The sequence below is a fragment of the Amia ocellicauda genome, chromosome 1 (genome assembly GCF_036373705.1).
Source record: "Amia ocellicauda isolate fAmiCal2 chromosome 1, fAmiCal2.hap1, whole genome shotgun sequence".
In the NCBI taxonomy this organism is placed as follows: domain Eukaryota; kingdom Metazoa; phylum Chordata; class Actinopteri; order Amiiformes; family Amiidae; genus Amia; species Amia ocellicauda.
This window is the reverse complement of record NC_089850.1, coordinates 47,858,103-47,874,464: the sequence shown is the minus strand read 5'-3', so window position 1 is coordinate 47,874,464 and position 16,362 is coordinate 47,858,103. Positions and strand designations below refer to the sequence as shown.

General features: G+C 39.2%; 1 protein-coding gene across 1 annotated transcript in view; it reads right to left on the bottom strand.

Annotated features, from left to right (window-relative positions):
• The window catches only part of ros1 (c-ros oncogene 1, receptor tyrosine kinase), a 44,668-nt gene that overhangs the window by 4,888 nt on the left and 23,418 nt on the right, over positions 1-16,362 (bottom strand). The window contains exons 35-38 of the mRNA XM_066714030.1: positions 14,047-14,176; positions 8,352-8,449; positions 7,822-8,025; positions 7,328-7,462 (exon numbers count right to left, since the gene is read on the bottom strand). Coding sequence (XP_066570127.1) covers positions 7,328-7,462; positions 7,822-8,025; positions 8,352-8,449; positions 14,047-14,176 — 567 coding nt within the window. The remainder of the gene's footprint in view (positions 1-7,327; positions 7,463-7,821; positions 8,026-8,351; positions 8,450-14,046; positions 14,177-16,362) is intronic.

Here is a 16,362-nt window from a genome sequence, read left to right as displayed (position 1 = left end):
TGTGGAATGTGTGTATCTAGGTGTAAATTTATGTTCTCACAGCCATTGGGTCATAACTGAAGCATAAAGATGTTGAGTTATGAAACAAATACAGTGAGATTTGGTTCCTCTTGTCACTGATATCGCAATAGCCTTCTGATTATCTAGGAATTTATTTACCTCCCAGAAGGGCTGTGTCAGTAATGATGACCTGTGTTTTATTTCTTTTGGGTGCATCTAGCAAATTACCTGTGTGTTAAATACTTACAGAATGTTTCTTTTCAAAACCCTGAGTCCTCAGCTGTAGTCTCTATAACTGAGTGTAAATTTGATGTCCATGAAATATAAATGTAAAGTTATAGATTATTAATTAGTAGTACATTCCTGAGGTCTTTAATATTTTTTTGCAAATGTTACCTTATTTACTTAGAAATATCAATTACCCAGCTTTATCATCCTATCAGCATTCTAGCTTAAAAATATTTGTATAGAAAGTTGCAGGAGTATCAAAATGACAAAAGAAGGCTAAAATACAGGCTAAGATAGAAAAAATAAGAAAACTGAATACTTAAAAATGTATTCATATTTACATTCATAAGAACACCACTTAAAAGGGAACTGGATTTATATGCACTCATGTATGTGCACTCATGCCTCAGTAGGAGAGTATCTGTTCCATTCTATCATTTTAAGTTTTAAAACTTAAGTGTCGCCTTAATCACTATCATGGCTGCTGTAAATACCCCAAAGGAGAGCTCATCTGTGTTTCAGGATGTATCACTTCAACACTTACTGGATAGCAGAAAATACTGCATCTAAAAGACCATGGGATTTTTTTTCCCGATGGCAGTTTGGGTTATAATGATGGTCCATGGCAGTGTAACAGTATGGCTCCATATTCACTGAGACACTGTGACGTTGCACAGGATTTTAAAGTAGCCTTTAAAGTGAAAATCGTTTAACATTTTAATCAGGCATTATTTACACCATTGCCAAATTGTGCTGTCCACATGCAAATACATTGAATAAAGGCTCATAATTAATTTGTGTTCATCTGTTTTTGTTTTCCCTTATTAATATGATAAAGTCACTGTTTACCTTAATTATGAATATAATATCTTCATAAATGATATTGATAATCATGCCCGATCTACCCACTGCACTCATTAGGGATGTAACTCTGCACTGTATTTTAAATTTGTTTTTACTTCACATAAACTAAGAGCTCTACTGTATCTTGCTGTATGTTGTATTTTGCATGTATTGTATTTTACAGTATTATGTAATTCTTTTGAGATGTGGATTTTGAGACAAGTGTAAGTCGCCCTAGATAAGGGTGTCTGCTAAATAAACAAACAAAACAAACAAATAAGGGTGTTTTCTCATTGTATATCTTCAAACTATTCTAAATTCCAGAGTTCATAAGTACTCTCTCGCAGTAGCATAGAAGGTACTCATAATACTCAAATTAAAATAAAACACCTTTGTAAAACGATACCAGATCTGTAGCGTCAATCAATTTAACATTGAAAATCTAACTTTTTACATAATCCATAACTGACACGATTGTTGTGGTCTGGATATGTTTATTTATTCATACCATTCCACCAAAATGAATTAGACTTTCCATTGCCATGTCCTTGGCCAGTTTATATGCAGGAAACATTTTTTTCTTTCTAAATGCCTACTGTTTTACATGTCTGTCATAAATGGGTCAAAATGTAAGTCTGTCAGATGTCCAGCTGCTTTGGTTTATTTTTCTTTAAGTCTTTCTGTGAACCTACACATAGCAATGTAATGTGTTTCAGATCTTTAATCACACAATCAGTATCCACTGCCCATAGGTCTGTGGTTTTTAAAGGAAATTGCCAGCAAATTACTGGTCAATCTTTGTCATCTGATACATCCCACCTTTAAAAAATGTCAAATATTTTAGTAATAAATTGTTCATTGTAGATAATAATGGGAATAATGTATTTATTTTCTGAAATCAAGATCTTTATTAGTTGTCATAAAGAAGATGAATACAAATGTGATATGAGCCTTTATTCTATCTATTTATTACAGTGCAATGGAACTCAATTTGACAATGGTGTAAATAATGCCAGATTAAAATGTCAATGTCTTTCTTAAGGCTACTTTCAAAATCATGTGCAATCTCAAAGTGTCATGATTCTGATAAGTGACACTTTTAAGTTTAAAAAGTTACTAAAATGATAGAATGGAACAGAAAAATTACAGCTACTTAAACATTCCTACTAACACATGAGTGCATATAAACCTATCAATTTAGGGATTGCAATAGTTCCCCTTAATACAAGTTTTTCTACCTCATCACATTTAAGCATATAATCTTATAGTACTTGAGTGAACTACAGTGACAATTAAAAAATAACCCTCTAAAGTCTTGATTCTTCCAATGTCCAGGAATGTGGGAAACTGCAGCAGTGAAGTGCTCAGGTGCCCACAATGGCAGGATTAAGTGTCGGATATTTTAAACATCAAGCTTTCTTCAGCCTCAGACGTATCTTTTTTTTTTTAAGTTCTAAGACTCTGTATCAGCACTGGAACTTGTAAACAAACAGAGTCTTACCTGGCCAGTAAGCTGATATGCTAACACTTCCTGCCTCTGAAACACCTAAGAGCTGAGACTCAGCCACCCTTGCCATTAGGCCTGGCCTCAGGGCCCGTGGAGAGCCCAGCTCTGTGGAGGGCTCTCAGAGGAGGGCTAATGAAGCAGAACTGCATTAACTGCCTGAAAAGCCCAGTGAAAGAAAAAAGAGGAAACAGTGGAAAGGCAGAAAGAAAAGCGATGAGAGGGGCCTGATTGGTGAGGTGTGAAGCTAAGGTGTGCTGAGTACTCTTAGCAGGGAGAGATTCTACATCTCGTAGGTTAAGAGTTGAAAGTGACAGATGATAGCCACTGAGAATAAAAGATCCTATTCTTAACTAATATCTGAGCTGTTAAGACACACCTGCTCATATAAATGTAAAGAAGTTCAAAGAAACCACATCCTCCAAGATCCCTCCACAAGCTCCTCAAAACAATACCCATGATAGAATATGAAGTGGTGGTAGATGTATGAGAAGATTGATACATCAAATAAATAAAATAAACTGCACTTTTCACCTGTTTGATATATATTGTTGAAAGGAAATCTACTTATTCACAGACTATTTTTAATTAGACTACAGATTAATAATACATTGTTTGATTGGTTGGTTGATTGGTTGATTGATTGATTGATTGATTGAACTATTGATTGACTGATTGATGCAGGATCTGTTTTTCATCTGTTTTAGTTCCATAAGCGTACTAGATGTGTAAATGAAAATGAAAATGGAATTATTGCATTTTAATTTTAATTTTGACCCAAATAATGCATGTATAAATGGAACATGATTATGCAATTGTGGGATTGCATAATGATATTCCATTTTGCATTTACATTTGAACTAAGTCCTCTATATGCTTCCATAGATTTAAAGTTCTGGTAGGGTCCTATTTATATCACTGACCTAGGTTTCTGGTACAGGACACCAGGAGAACCCAAACTTATTTGAGTGACTGTACCTTGAGCCAGAAACACTGAGAAGAAAGAGAAAAGAAAGAAAAAAGAAACAACAATCTCATCCAATGCATCTGTTTTTATTCTTCTGACTGACACACTTAGTGCCAGCATGTTTCAGTTGAGGCTTAAAGCAGGTTAACACACAGTTTGTCACCTCAATAGAGTCAAAGACATGCTGTCCAGATAGAGATCTTGAAAGGTGGTATTGTTGTAACTCAATAGTATTGCTGTATGTTTTAAGTATATATATATATATATATATATATATATATATATATATATATATTATAAAAGACAGTGAGTGTCAGTTGCATGGCCACTGACTTGATAACATATCCTGAGGCAAATGCTGCATTAGCGTCTGCTGGATCGCCTGTATTTATTATTCAGTTTATTTTCTAAATCTAGGGATCTGAAAACATTAGGCTTAAAGTCTTTCAACAATGATACATTTTCCTGTGTTTTTTTAGCCAATACTAATTTCTGACTACAGGCCTCATAAACATATGAATATAACACAACTATATCATCTCTTTTACACTATAGAACTAAACATTTTTTGGCAATAATCTTACTAAAAAGAGACATTTTACAACAATTGAATGTATAATAATTAATACGTTTGATTAATTAGTATAATAATGATTATTAGTATAATAATTTAAACAATTAAATAGAACACAATAGAATAAAATACACTCCCATTTCTAAAGTTGTCTAAGATTAAAACATGTATAAGGTATTCCTTTTATCCAATATCTTCTATTAAAACTTGATTATGGCATATTACTGAAGAAACTGGATACAAAATTACTGGATTTACATTTTAGGTTAAATGTAAGGGCCAGAAACATCTTGGGCAACACAAGGTGAATCTGTTCATTTCATTCTGAATTGTTGTCTTGAATATGTTTTTTTTTAAGAGAGATAAACAAGTATAGAACTTACACTGTCAGTGTATTTTCAAATATTGTAATGCATTGGTAAACAGTGCCCCCTAGTAACCAGAAAATTTAGCTTACCCACATGCCCTCAGAGATTGGGTAATTCTAATATCCAGTGAGGTTTACTGTATATTTTCTTACCATTTTACAGGATATTCATATTTTAGGTACTAAAAGTGGTTCTGAATGGTCACATAATATTCACATTCAAATTTGGAATGGATTAACAGAACTGATCAGCTTGTTTTGTAACTTTACTGATACTAATGTTCTGTACAACATGATGTCTGATTACACTACACTCTCCTTATCTCCTTGTATGTACAAGGAAGTTCGCTGTGGTATTCTGAAACATCATTCTAGCAGGACAACGTCCGTCACAATAGCATAGCTGTGTTTTCCTTCAGCACAGACAGTTGTAATCTGGAAATGTGTTGTCTTCCTGTGAATCCCTGGCATCTAAGTGACTTAGCATCAGCAAATGAATTTTGAAAATCTGTCATTTTGCAGATGGAATTATTTAAATAAAAGTGCTTTATTCTTGATGTAACTAGAGCAAATTATATATATATATATAAAACATTATTATTCACTCATTTGAAACTTAATACCCTCAATGGGAAGTCCTTGCAATCTGCATCTAAGAGCAGTTAGAAAGAGCCTAGGATGGTCAAATTGAACCATCTCATTCTTCCAGACCAATAACTGCATGTTTATTCAACTACCAAGTAATTACATAGGATAATTTTGGTTTGCATATAAAATGAACAGAAGACAGCAGTACCAACCTACAAGAGAGAGTGAGCCTGGTATCTTACATTCAAACTACACCAAAAGGAGCCATTAACCAGCATTTCTTGGACAGAGTAAACTGGAGTCTGTAATGTTGACTGTCGACAGTCAGAATCATGCAGGTATTATGGAACCTTTAAAGGGTCAATTAGCAGAAACTGAAAATCTTCACTTTTTTTAATTATTCAAACTATTGTACTAATTTAACAAATAACCACAGCATTTTCCTCTATGTTTGTAATGACAATAGTGCATATATATTTTCAAGGGATTTCATTTCACTCACTTTAACTTGATGTTGACATTGCTTGGGAATGTATTAAAAGCAGCCCCTCCATAGGAAATCAAAAATATATGGGAAAATTCCAGTACATATCGGAAATTAAAACACATGCATGTATACTCTCTCTCTCTCTCTCTCTCTCTCTCTCTCTCTCTCTCTATATATATATATATATATATATATATATATATATATATATATATATATATATTTCCCAGAAATAATTTTCCCATATCTTGTTAAAATAACAGCTTCCTTTATTTATTTATTTGTTTATTACTGTATTTGAAATCAATGGACTACATAGTTTTATTGTATGTATTATTTACTTTAAATGTAATTTTTTGAGAAAATGAAATGCAATTTTGATTTAAAAAATTAAACATCCTACAGTTCGTGAGTCTAATATTTGATACAATATCAGATTCTAAATTCCTATTAATCACATGCCTTTTGAATTAAAAAAAAAACTATGCAGCAATACTTTCTGAAACATGCTACACTGCAATACTAATCAGTGAAGGTATTTTACCCTTTGAATTCTTCATTCTTACCAATGCTCTGTAATTTAGCTGAATGACAATAAGAAAACTGAAGCTCATTGCAGACAATTAATAATGGTTTGCACCATGCAGGCTCAGAAACATGATGGCTGGATTGGGAATGAATAGCAGCCAAGAATTCCTTTTCAACAAAGTGAGGTGATAAAGGGATGTTTGCTTTACTGACAGGGCATGCATGCAGGTGCTGAGTGTCAGTGTAATTGAATAAGAAGACAAAGCAAGATGCACAAATGAAAGCCTCTATGAAGAAACATCTATATGCTGTTGCAGAAGAGGAATGTTGTTAATTTTTAGATTGGTGTGGACTATATTTCAAAGAACACGTCAATAAATGAAATGAATGAAAGGTTTATAAACACGGAGAGTATAACCCTTTAGAAGTAATTTCATAGACTGTATTCTCTCTGTGGTAAGAATGCCTTTGCGGCCTCTTCTGAAACCTTCAGCCATTATCTCTTTATAAAATTAAAACATACTATATGAGAATAGTATTCAGCTTATTTTAATGACAGTTTTATATAAGTGTTCTCGTGGAAATTAATCATTTTTCACTGAGGTTGAAAAAATACATCCCAGAAAGCCTTTAGAAAAGATCAGTGTGTTGTAACTGTGATACGGAATACTTCAAATGCACTCAAGGTTCAAAGAAATATATAATTGTTTTCATGAAAATTATTAATTTTCTGCTCAGGGTGACACTTTTAAAGAACACAGCCCAGAAAACCATAAAAAATGTGTTTGTGTCATACAATGGTATGAAATACTTCAAATGCACTCAAGGTTCAGACAGATTAAGCAGGGAGAAGAAAAGATCGATTGTATTTCCTCCAGTTCACAACATGAAGTGTTCATCCCTTACACAACTACGAGGAGAGAACAAACTGACATGATCGGAGAAATGTTAGGACACGAGCAGGAGTTTGGAATAAAAAAATACAATATTCACTCAGTTCTTTACAGATACAGTATGCTAAGTCAACTAATTACTTTCTGCAAAATTAAATACTTTGTGCCAGTAGTTCTATGGACTTCAAGAAGAAAGTTTCAAAACTAGAGGATTTCACATAAAAACAATAGAGAAATGCAGTGCCTCAAATGCAAACGCAAACTCCCACCTGTGTCCTGTCCTGAGCCTTTTAAAAAGTTATGCAGCAAGGACCATTTATATATATATATATTTAGAAATGTACTTACAAAGTCTCAGGGCAGTGTCTGGGTGACTCCATTCTCCTTCCTGAATTGACGTAGTGCAGGACTTCACTGTTGGATAAGGCTGGGTATGGCTGCCCCCCTAAAGTTGCAATCTCCCATAACAGCACCCCAAAGGCCCTGGGTAACGATACAGGAGTATGCCATGTAGTCTGAACTCCATCTATATATATATATATATATATATATATATATATATAGTATGATTTTACAAATATACACTTTTGGTCTTTACTCAGTTTAATGCACTGACTAATAAACATTTTGTATATATTGAAACAAATACAAAGCAAAATATTGGAATGAATTGACCATTTGTTTGTTTCAGGATTTATTGAATAGGAATATTATTAATAAAGACTGACATAGACAAAGATAGAGCCTGGATTTTTCCATTACAATGAACAACACAACCGTGGACATATTGCCTTGTGAGTTGGCTATTGTTTTGTCACTATGACTAAGAACCAGCAGTTTACCACACGTCGGAGTACTTGGTGAAGATCCCATCGATCAGGCTCTCTGGGGACATCCAGCGCACTGGCAGCAGCGCCTCCCCCCTCTTCCTGTAGTAGTCACTCCTGTAGATGTCTCGAGCTAATCCAAAATCTCCAATCTTCACTGCCCTACCAGGGTCGTCATACTCCTTTACTGACACCAGGCAGTTTCTGGCTGCCAAATCCCTACAGGAAAGATCAGTTTCAATGTGATCAACTCACATAGAGCACAGTGTAGGTTTGCATTAATGCCACTGAATGATCAAATAATCTAATAACCATATGAAGGAACAATCTTTTAATTTTGTTTCAAAATAAGGAAAACTGATTGATTTGAGATTAGAACTATTGAACCATCTATGCAAGAAGATCCAACATTTGACAGTCATGTTAGTCTTTCCTTTAACAACACAGATTATAGATTAAGGAAAATAGGATTATTTGTATTATGATGATGGTGTGATGGTGCATGTAGCAGAGATGTGTATTTCAGTTGCAGACTGAAATAGTACCTGTGAACGAAGTGCCTTTTCTCTAGGTAGGAACAGCCTTTAGAAACATCCACACAAATGTCAAGTAGATCTGATGAATTCAGTAATGGATGATGGCCCTACAAATGATAGGATACTGTTCTATTAAATTTCTGTTTAAAAATAATTAAATAAACACATAGTTACAGTATAAAGTAACATGATAATCCGACAGAAAGGTAGGCAAATACATATCTAACAAAATGCAGTTATTTGTGTCCACCTTGAAAACTCAATCCCAGAGCATTTCAGAGCCCAGCAATACTACTAATACATTCCAAATATTTGACATTGTAGAAGGATAAGACAGTGATATTATGACATTCTAAAATAATAAAAAAGCACAAATAAAAAAATATGCTTGGATTTTTAAAATTAGACCTGCTGTAGAATATCATAGAGCAGTTCCTTTGGATCTTATGCTATTAAACCTACTAGGTGATTCCCCTTTACATTTTCTAAAGCTCACATTTTAAGGTTAGGGAAAACCAAAGAGCACTAATGTGTTTTCATAAAACCCAGTAATTGGAAATCTTGTAAGAGTGTGGACTGATTGGGTTAAATACTGCTCATTAACTGAACAATTACCAGTACTGTGTAATAGAAATAAAAGATTCACAGAGCGTTTTCACTGTTAAGACTAACATTGCAGAGAAATTCTCAAAAACTTTGTCTGCTTAAGAAAATGATAGGTTATTATCATAAGCCCGGTTCCCTGAAAAAGAAAGACAGTCATTACTGAATGGGAAGTACCCTGGCGTCTTTGAAAAGTCTGCAGCTGCCTAACATTTCTTCATCAGGAAGGTCGTCTGGCCGAGCGACCCCCGAAGGGTAATGGCTGTCTTTCTTTTTCAGGGAACCGGGGTTATGATAATATATATAGCGTTCCAGCCATTACTGAATAGGAAGACTATACCAGAGCTGTTGCGAATCCTGACACCTGATTTAAGCCCCAATCCCATCATGGCAAGCATAGCAGAGCCTCACGGCACCTGAGGGCCAGCTGTTTGAAGTACCTGGGTGCCCAAGATTGGGTGCAGCCTGTCCGTCACGTTGAGGCGGTAGAACCTCGTGAAGGTCTGTTGACTGGACCAGGTCTTCAAGTCTTCAAGTGTGGCACCATGAAAGAGAGCCCACGATGTGGCCTGTCCCCTTGTTGAGTGCACTGAGATGTGTTCAGGCATGGGAACATTAGCAGTCTCATAGGTGAGCTGGATCGCATCAACCACCCAGTGGACCAGTCGTTGTTTTGAAACCACCCTCCCTCTGATGGTGGAACCAAAGCAGACAAAGAGCTGGTCGGATTTGCGGCTGTGCGTAGTCCTTCACATATAGCACCTCAAGGCCTGGACAAGGCAAAGTGTGTGTAGTCTGGGATCCTCATCCAATGTATGTGGAGGGGGATGGAAAGACTCTATTACAATTGGTTGATTTATGTGAAACGCCGATACGATCTTGGGTAGGAAGGCCGGGCTTGTCCTCAGAGTGACTCTGGCGTTGCTTCCTGAGAAGATCAGACAGGCTATATCCACAGAGAAGGTGTGAATTTCACAAATTATCCTTGCCAACCATATCGCTTCAAGAAAGGATGCCTTGAGTGAGAGAAAGTGGAGCTCCATTGTGGAAATGGGCTCAAAGGGAGCACCGCTAAGTCCTTACAGAACTAATTCCAAGTCCCAGGCTGGAATTGTGTCCTTTATTGGTGGTCTCAAACATCTCGCACCCTTCAGAAATTGGGTTGCCAGGAAATGGACTCTTGAGGAGATATTGTCAATCTTATCATGGCATGCTGAGATGGCAACCAGATATACCTTCAATGTGGATGCAGATTTCCCATCTTCTAGCAGTTGTTGCAGGAAGCACAGGATGGTCGACATGGGGCACGACACCAGATCTGCATGTCTGGCTAGACACCAGTCCTGGAAGGTTGACCACTTGTAAGGATATTGCGCCCCTGGTGGAGGGGGCCCTGGTCAACTGCAATGTTTCCACTACATTATCAGGCAGCCCCATAGACATTAGCCATTAGGGGCCAAACCCACAACTGCAGCTGTGCCGGGTTAGGGTGCCACAGCAATCCCTCTGCTTGACTCAGCAAGTCCTGTCAAAGCGGAAGCTGCCATGGATCCGCGCTGATCATCTGTGCCAGCGTCACAAACCACAACTGTCTCGGCCACTAGGGGGCAATCAGGAGGACTTGGGCTCTGTCCTGGCGAATCCTCTCTAGTGTCACTGAAAGAAGTGGCAGTGGGAGGAAAGTGTACAGCAGTTCCTGTGCCCATGTGTGAGCAAAAACATCCACGCCCAGGGGACTGCCTCCAGTTTCCAGCGAGAACCAGAGAGGGCAGTGGGCTGTTGCCCGTGTGGCAAAGAGGTCAACCTGAGCTTGACCCATCCTTTCCCAGATTTGTTCCTCCTCCTGAGGATTCAGTCTCCACTCCAAGCTGTCCGGACCGCCCCTGGAGAGAATGTCCACCGCTGTATTGGACATGCCGGGCAGGTATATTGCCCATATTGAGCGGAGACTGTCCTACACCCACAGGAGAAGTCTGCATGCCACACGATGGAGTTTGGGGGCGTGAAGACCCCCCTGGTGGTTGATGTAGGCCACCACCAACATGCTGTCTGTCCAAACCAGGACATGCTTGTCTGTCAGAACATGGTGAAAGTGGTGCAGCGGCAGCCATACTGCTTGCAGCTCCTGAACGTTCATGTGAGCGGACGACCAGACACCGCTCCACATCTCACTGACTCACATTCCATTCTAGACAATGCCCCACCCTGTACATGAGGTGTATAAGGTGATAACGCCCCATCTGTGTGGGCATCCAAGGTGGGTGCCGAAGCGCAGATTGCTTTCATTTCTACAGTGCCTGCCAGCATGTTGAGGTCACTGTCAGTGGGTGGTGTTTGTCTCTCGCTGGGTGTAGCCTGTGGGCGTTTAACCAGCATTGTAATGGGCACGTGTGCATGAGACCCAGGTGGAGAATATTCAAGGTGGCCGACATCAGCCCCAACAGTTTTTTAAACTTGACCAGTTGAAGAGTTGATGCCCTTCAGAATCCTCTTCTCCAATGACTCGATTCTGTCTCTGGATAGGTAGGCAAGCATGTCCCAAGAGTCTAGCCTCATTCCCAAGAAGCCCACCATCTGTGCGGGTTTGAGGGAGTTTTTCTGTATGTGAACTGCGAGACCCAGTGCAGTCACGTGACATATGACCTCTGCTGTATGTTCCTCCACCTGGAGCCTGGAGTCTGCGCACACCAGCCAGTCAAGAAGGTAATTCAGGATCCTTATCCCCTTTGTCCTGAGGGTGGCCAATGCTGCATTCATGCACTTTGAGAATGTGTGGGAAGCCAGTGAGAGGCCGAACGGCAGCACACTGAACTTATACATCTGGCCTTGGAAGGCCAAGCACAGGTATTTCCTGTGTGCTGGGAGGATGGGGACATGGAAGTAGGCGTCCCGGAGGTCTATTGACGTGAACCAGTCGCCCAGCCGGACGGACTGGAGGGTACGCTGTGCAGTCAACTTACAGAAGTTTATTTTCTTCAGAAACATGTTGAGGCCCCTCAGGTTGAGAATGGGCCTGAAGCCTCCATCCTTCTTTGGCACTAGGAAGTATCCTGAGTAGAACCTGCTCGAATGTCCTATGCGTCGTCGTATCGCTCGTTTCTCCCGCATCACAGAGATTTCATGTGACAGAGCTTTCGCCCTTTCAGGGCATCCGACAGTAGTGGTCAGCACCCCCCTGAAGGGGTGGGGGACAGAGTGGAATTCGAGAGTGTATCCATGGGTCATCGTCATTCACACCCAGGAGTCCTGGGTGCAGGCTTGCTATTGGTCGAGTCCGGTTGGTCTGTTGGGATGTGGTGGGGGTGGTGATGGCGGCCGCTTCCCTTCAGGGACATTCCTTGTGGCTTCGCAGGGGGCTGTTGCGGGTCTCCCCGGCCCTTAGGTCTCCAGCTGGAGAGCCTATTCTTACCCCTCACCTGTGGCTGGTGAAGCACCACCTTCTCCTTGTCCTGGAGCTTGAGCCAGAGATGGGGTCGGGCTGCTACCATGGCTGTGAGGGATCTCCCCATGGCTTTCCCTCTCTCGCACAGCAAATCTGTCATGTATGCGGACACAAGCTCAAGCTCCTCCGAATCTCCCGCAGAGTGTCACTCCCTTATTTGTCCTGCGAGGTGTCCCATGTAGAGGACTAGGATGGCCTGTGCGTTGACTGCCCGGACCGCTGAAGTTTCAGCAGAGTATGCTTTTTTGAGCATAGTGTCCGTGGTCCTGCACTGTTTATTAGGACAAAGGGGTTCTTTGCCTAACAACACATTAGCCTATACCAGTCTGGTCACTGAGTCTCCTATTGGTGGGAAGGATCCCAGGCCCTTCTGGTCTGCCCCCGCTGTTGCGCACACTGCCTGGAATTTTGCCTGGAAGTCGCAGGAGCAGATGCTGGCCGGTTCCAGGTAGACTGGACAATGGCCACGCAATCCTCGAAGAGGAGCAAGGCTTCAGAGGGTCTAGAGGCTTTTTCCCTCATAAGCCTATTTCTCAGCACCTCTTCCTGAGGGGACCAGGGAATCTATACTGCTTCTGCTGCATGCCTCATCAGTGCCTTGAACTCTGCGCTCAGGCCTGTGAAGTGTTCAGACGCTGAACTCGCCTCCTCAGTCTCCCCAGGGTAGGATGGGGGATCCGAGATGTCAGATCGAGAAGCCACGTGGGAAAAACTCTCCTCAGGTGGCAGCGGTAGCTGGGGGGGGAGTGGGGCCTGGTCTGCTGATGGTAGCCGTGCCCACATGTTGTTTAGAATGTGCTGCTGAGTGGCTAAGGTCTCCGTCACTTCCCCAAATTGGCGGAGAATGTGCTCTTAAACTCCTCCTCCTACTCTCTCCAGGAGGGAGGTGCCCCTTAACTAATAGGGGGAGGGGACTGGCATGGTGAAACTCGCTGTGGAGTAGAGCGCCAAGATGAGCGGGATCAGGAATGTTTATTTCTTTGGAATATCCTTCTGGAGGAGCGTGGTCTCCTCTCTGGAGAAGAGAAGAGTGTAGAATAATAATAATAATACTCTGAAGAGAATCCAAGCAATCCAACTTCGAAAAGCAGGTGACCACACTTCTCCACTTAGCACACATGCAAAGCGAAAACTAAACTAAGCAGAATCACTGGCAAGGTGAAAGAAGAAATGGCAGGCAGCTGCAGTCAGGAGGAGACTTTTCATAGACGCCGGGGGCGGGTCTTCCTCCTGCCAGCAGGGCCCCTATTGGGCAGGTTTGGTACATGTTTTCATTGATTGGCAGGTCAGAAGGCTCTTCCCATTCGGTAATGGCTGTCTTTCGATTTCAAAGGGTTGGCAGTTAGCAGGTGTACTTTCAACTGTTTGCATTATAATATCTGCAATGTAAGCATGCAATATGCAAAGACATATTCAAAGATATACCCTTGTCCAAGTTGCAGATAAATCATAGCTGATTTTCTTACAGAAACGTTAAAAATAAGCAAATAGCATTAATGGAAAGAATATTACATTGTTAGCAATAATATAATTGTAGGGGAAAAACTATGTTACCCCAAATTTGTACTTGCTGATTTGTGCACCTATTCACCCACACACTTATACTGTCCCTGCTGTATATTGTGGGAGCGGTTGTTTGGGGTGAGACTGAATACCTACTGTAGTTTCTCTGGCTCCCCTCAAATATGAGGACAAGTCTCCTCCGCGCATCAGCTCCAGGATGATGTACTGAGGCTCATTCAGCAGACACACTCCAAGCAGCTTCAGGATGTTAGGGTGATCAAACTGACTTTTCATAGAACAGTGAAAAGAGGAAAAGAAAAATGTAGTGCAGATGTACTTAATTACTTTTTACCTTTTTTTCTGCTTTCTGTTGTAATTAGTGCTTTGATTCCATGTCCGCTTCTCAGTTAAATCACAAAGGTCTGATAACAATTTTAATTGTCAGGTGAATGCACCTTTAAGACTGATTAACTTGACAGTAAGCAGTGAAATGAGAAAAACTAAACAAAACAAAAAAAAATTACTGAGATTTGCACTCAATGAATCATTCACCTTCTTAACAGATTGAGAAATGTCAACATGCCAAAACAGTACTGCACATATATACTGAAAATAGACTATTTTAAAGTTGGACTTACAATATTTTAAAAGAGTTCTTAAAATATGTTGTATGGGAATATAAAATAGTTGTAAATACTAGTTAAATAAGGAAAAGACTGCAAAGGTGTTTGGCAGAACAGATAAAGCGCTAAAGGGAAGAAAACAACATTAAGTTAGTTCCTTTTTTGTCTTCAGGTCAAACTTGGTACCATATCCCAGATAAGTATTCTACAAGGACTATTATTCCAAGGCATGCAGGACTTATTCAGGAAATGAAGAATTCAGAATACAACTGGGAATCATATTCGCATGTAAACATAATGAGTGTTCATGTACCCAATTCTGTTAATGTTTGCTATGTGTAAGGGTTATATAATAAAACACAATGTTAAGCTCAAGCTTGACCTTGCAAACTTGTTTTACAAGAGGAAGCATGAACCAATTCCAGGACAGTGGACTGCACTTAGAAAAGTATGCATTATTTGAATTGTGAATGGTGATGGTGTCTTTCTTAGGCCAGATCTGACCAGCTCAAACAGAAAGAACATATGAAAAGGACTTGACAAACATACCTTTTAAAAATAAGAGAATAGGAAAATAATATATTAGTCTTCTACAATGCTGATGCACATTGAAAGCCTACTAGACCTGGTGAAGAGGAATAGAAGGTTGCCTCATTGTGTGGCACGCCTTTTATCATTACACTGGAACTACTGTGCCACGCTTTCTTCAGTGTCAATTACATTACTGCATTCAAGTCCGTTTTTTTTTTCAAATTGTTTAGAAAAGACTGTAGTTCAAAATAATATTGTTCACTTTCTTGACAGCAGTGCTTGGTTTCTGCATTTTCAAAGCAATTCTCATAGACAGAGATGTAAGTGGACTATATCTTCACAATCATAGGGATATTTGGAGACAGGATGGAATTTTAAAATTGACTTTAGACTGAAAGACAGTACCTTTCAATGTAAGCATTAAACATTTTATCATGAATACTTAATTACCTTACACAGCAATAACAAATATGAAAAGACTTATAACATATCAGAATTGTTAAGAATTTGTCCAATCAATTGTGTGTAACTATTCATTTTATAGTAATTAATAATAAATTGAAAAAAAAAATTAAAGTGCAATGCCTTTCAAATAAGTAATACTGATCAGCTGTTCACTCAGTCCGATCATGTGCTGGAATAATGATTATCTGCTTAATGTTAACTGATTGCTCCACATGATAATAAAGCACCAATACTAATCTCAGCAAAGGTGATTTGCTAAATTCATACAATCACACCTCTCATTGAAATGCTACATTTAAAATCAAACCGTGTTTTGAGGTCAACACATAAAACACATAATGTTAAGCTCAAGCTTGACCTTGCACAATTGTTTTTGTCACAGTCACAATAGATGCATAGGCTATGGAATTGCATAAACCAAGTTTAAATGGCCTTAATTTGTGCAAAAAAAAAATGAATATAACAAAACAATAATACAAAAAACATTGAATTATCTCTCATAAAATATATATAAAAATGATTTTGATGAAAACATTTCAGGTTTCTGTTGCCTTTCACAGCATGAATTACAATAAGTATGATATATAAAGAAACCAGTGCATAGAAACTGAAATACGGATCAAAAACCACCCAGCCATTCATTTATTCAATGCTGTGATCACATATCACCAGTTTTCTTCACACCAGGGAAATTCTGCTAAGCACACTTGAGTGAAAATGAAAATATTTCCACTTTGTTAAGTGCTTGTTTCATAAACCTCCCTTACAATAACATGCTGTGATCACTAAAGTTAGGTGCAATCAGTACCAATACCAAGACGCTTTGCTGCTGTTATCATTGCTATAAAATCAT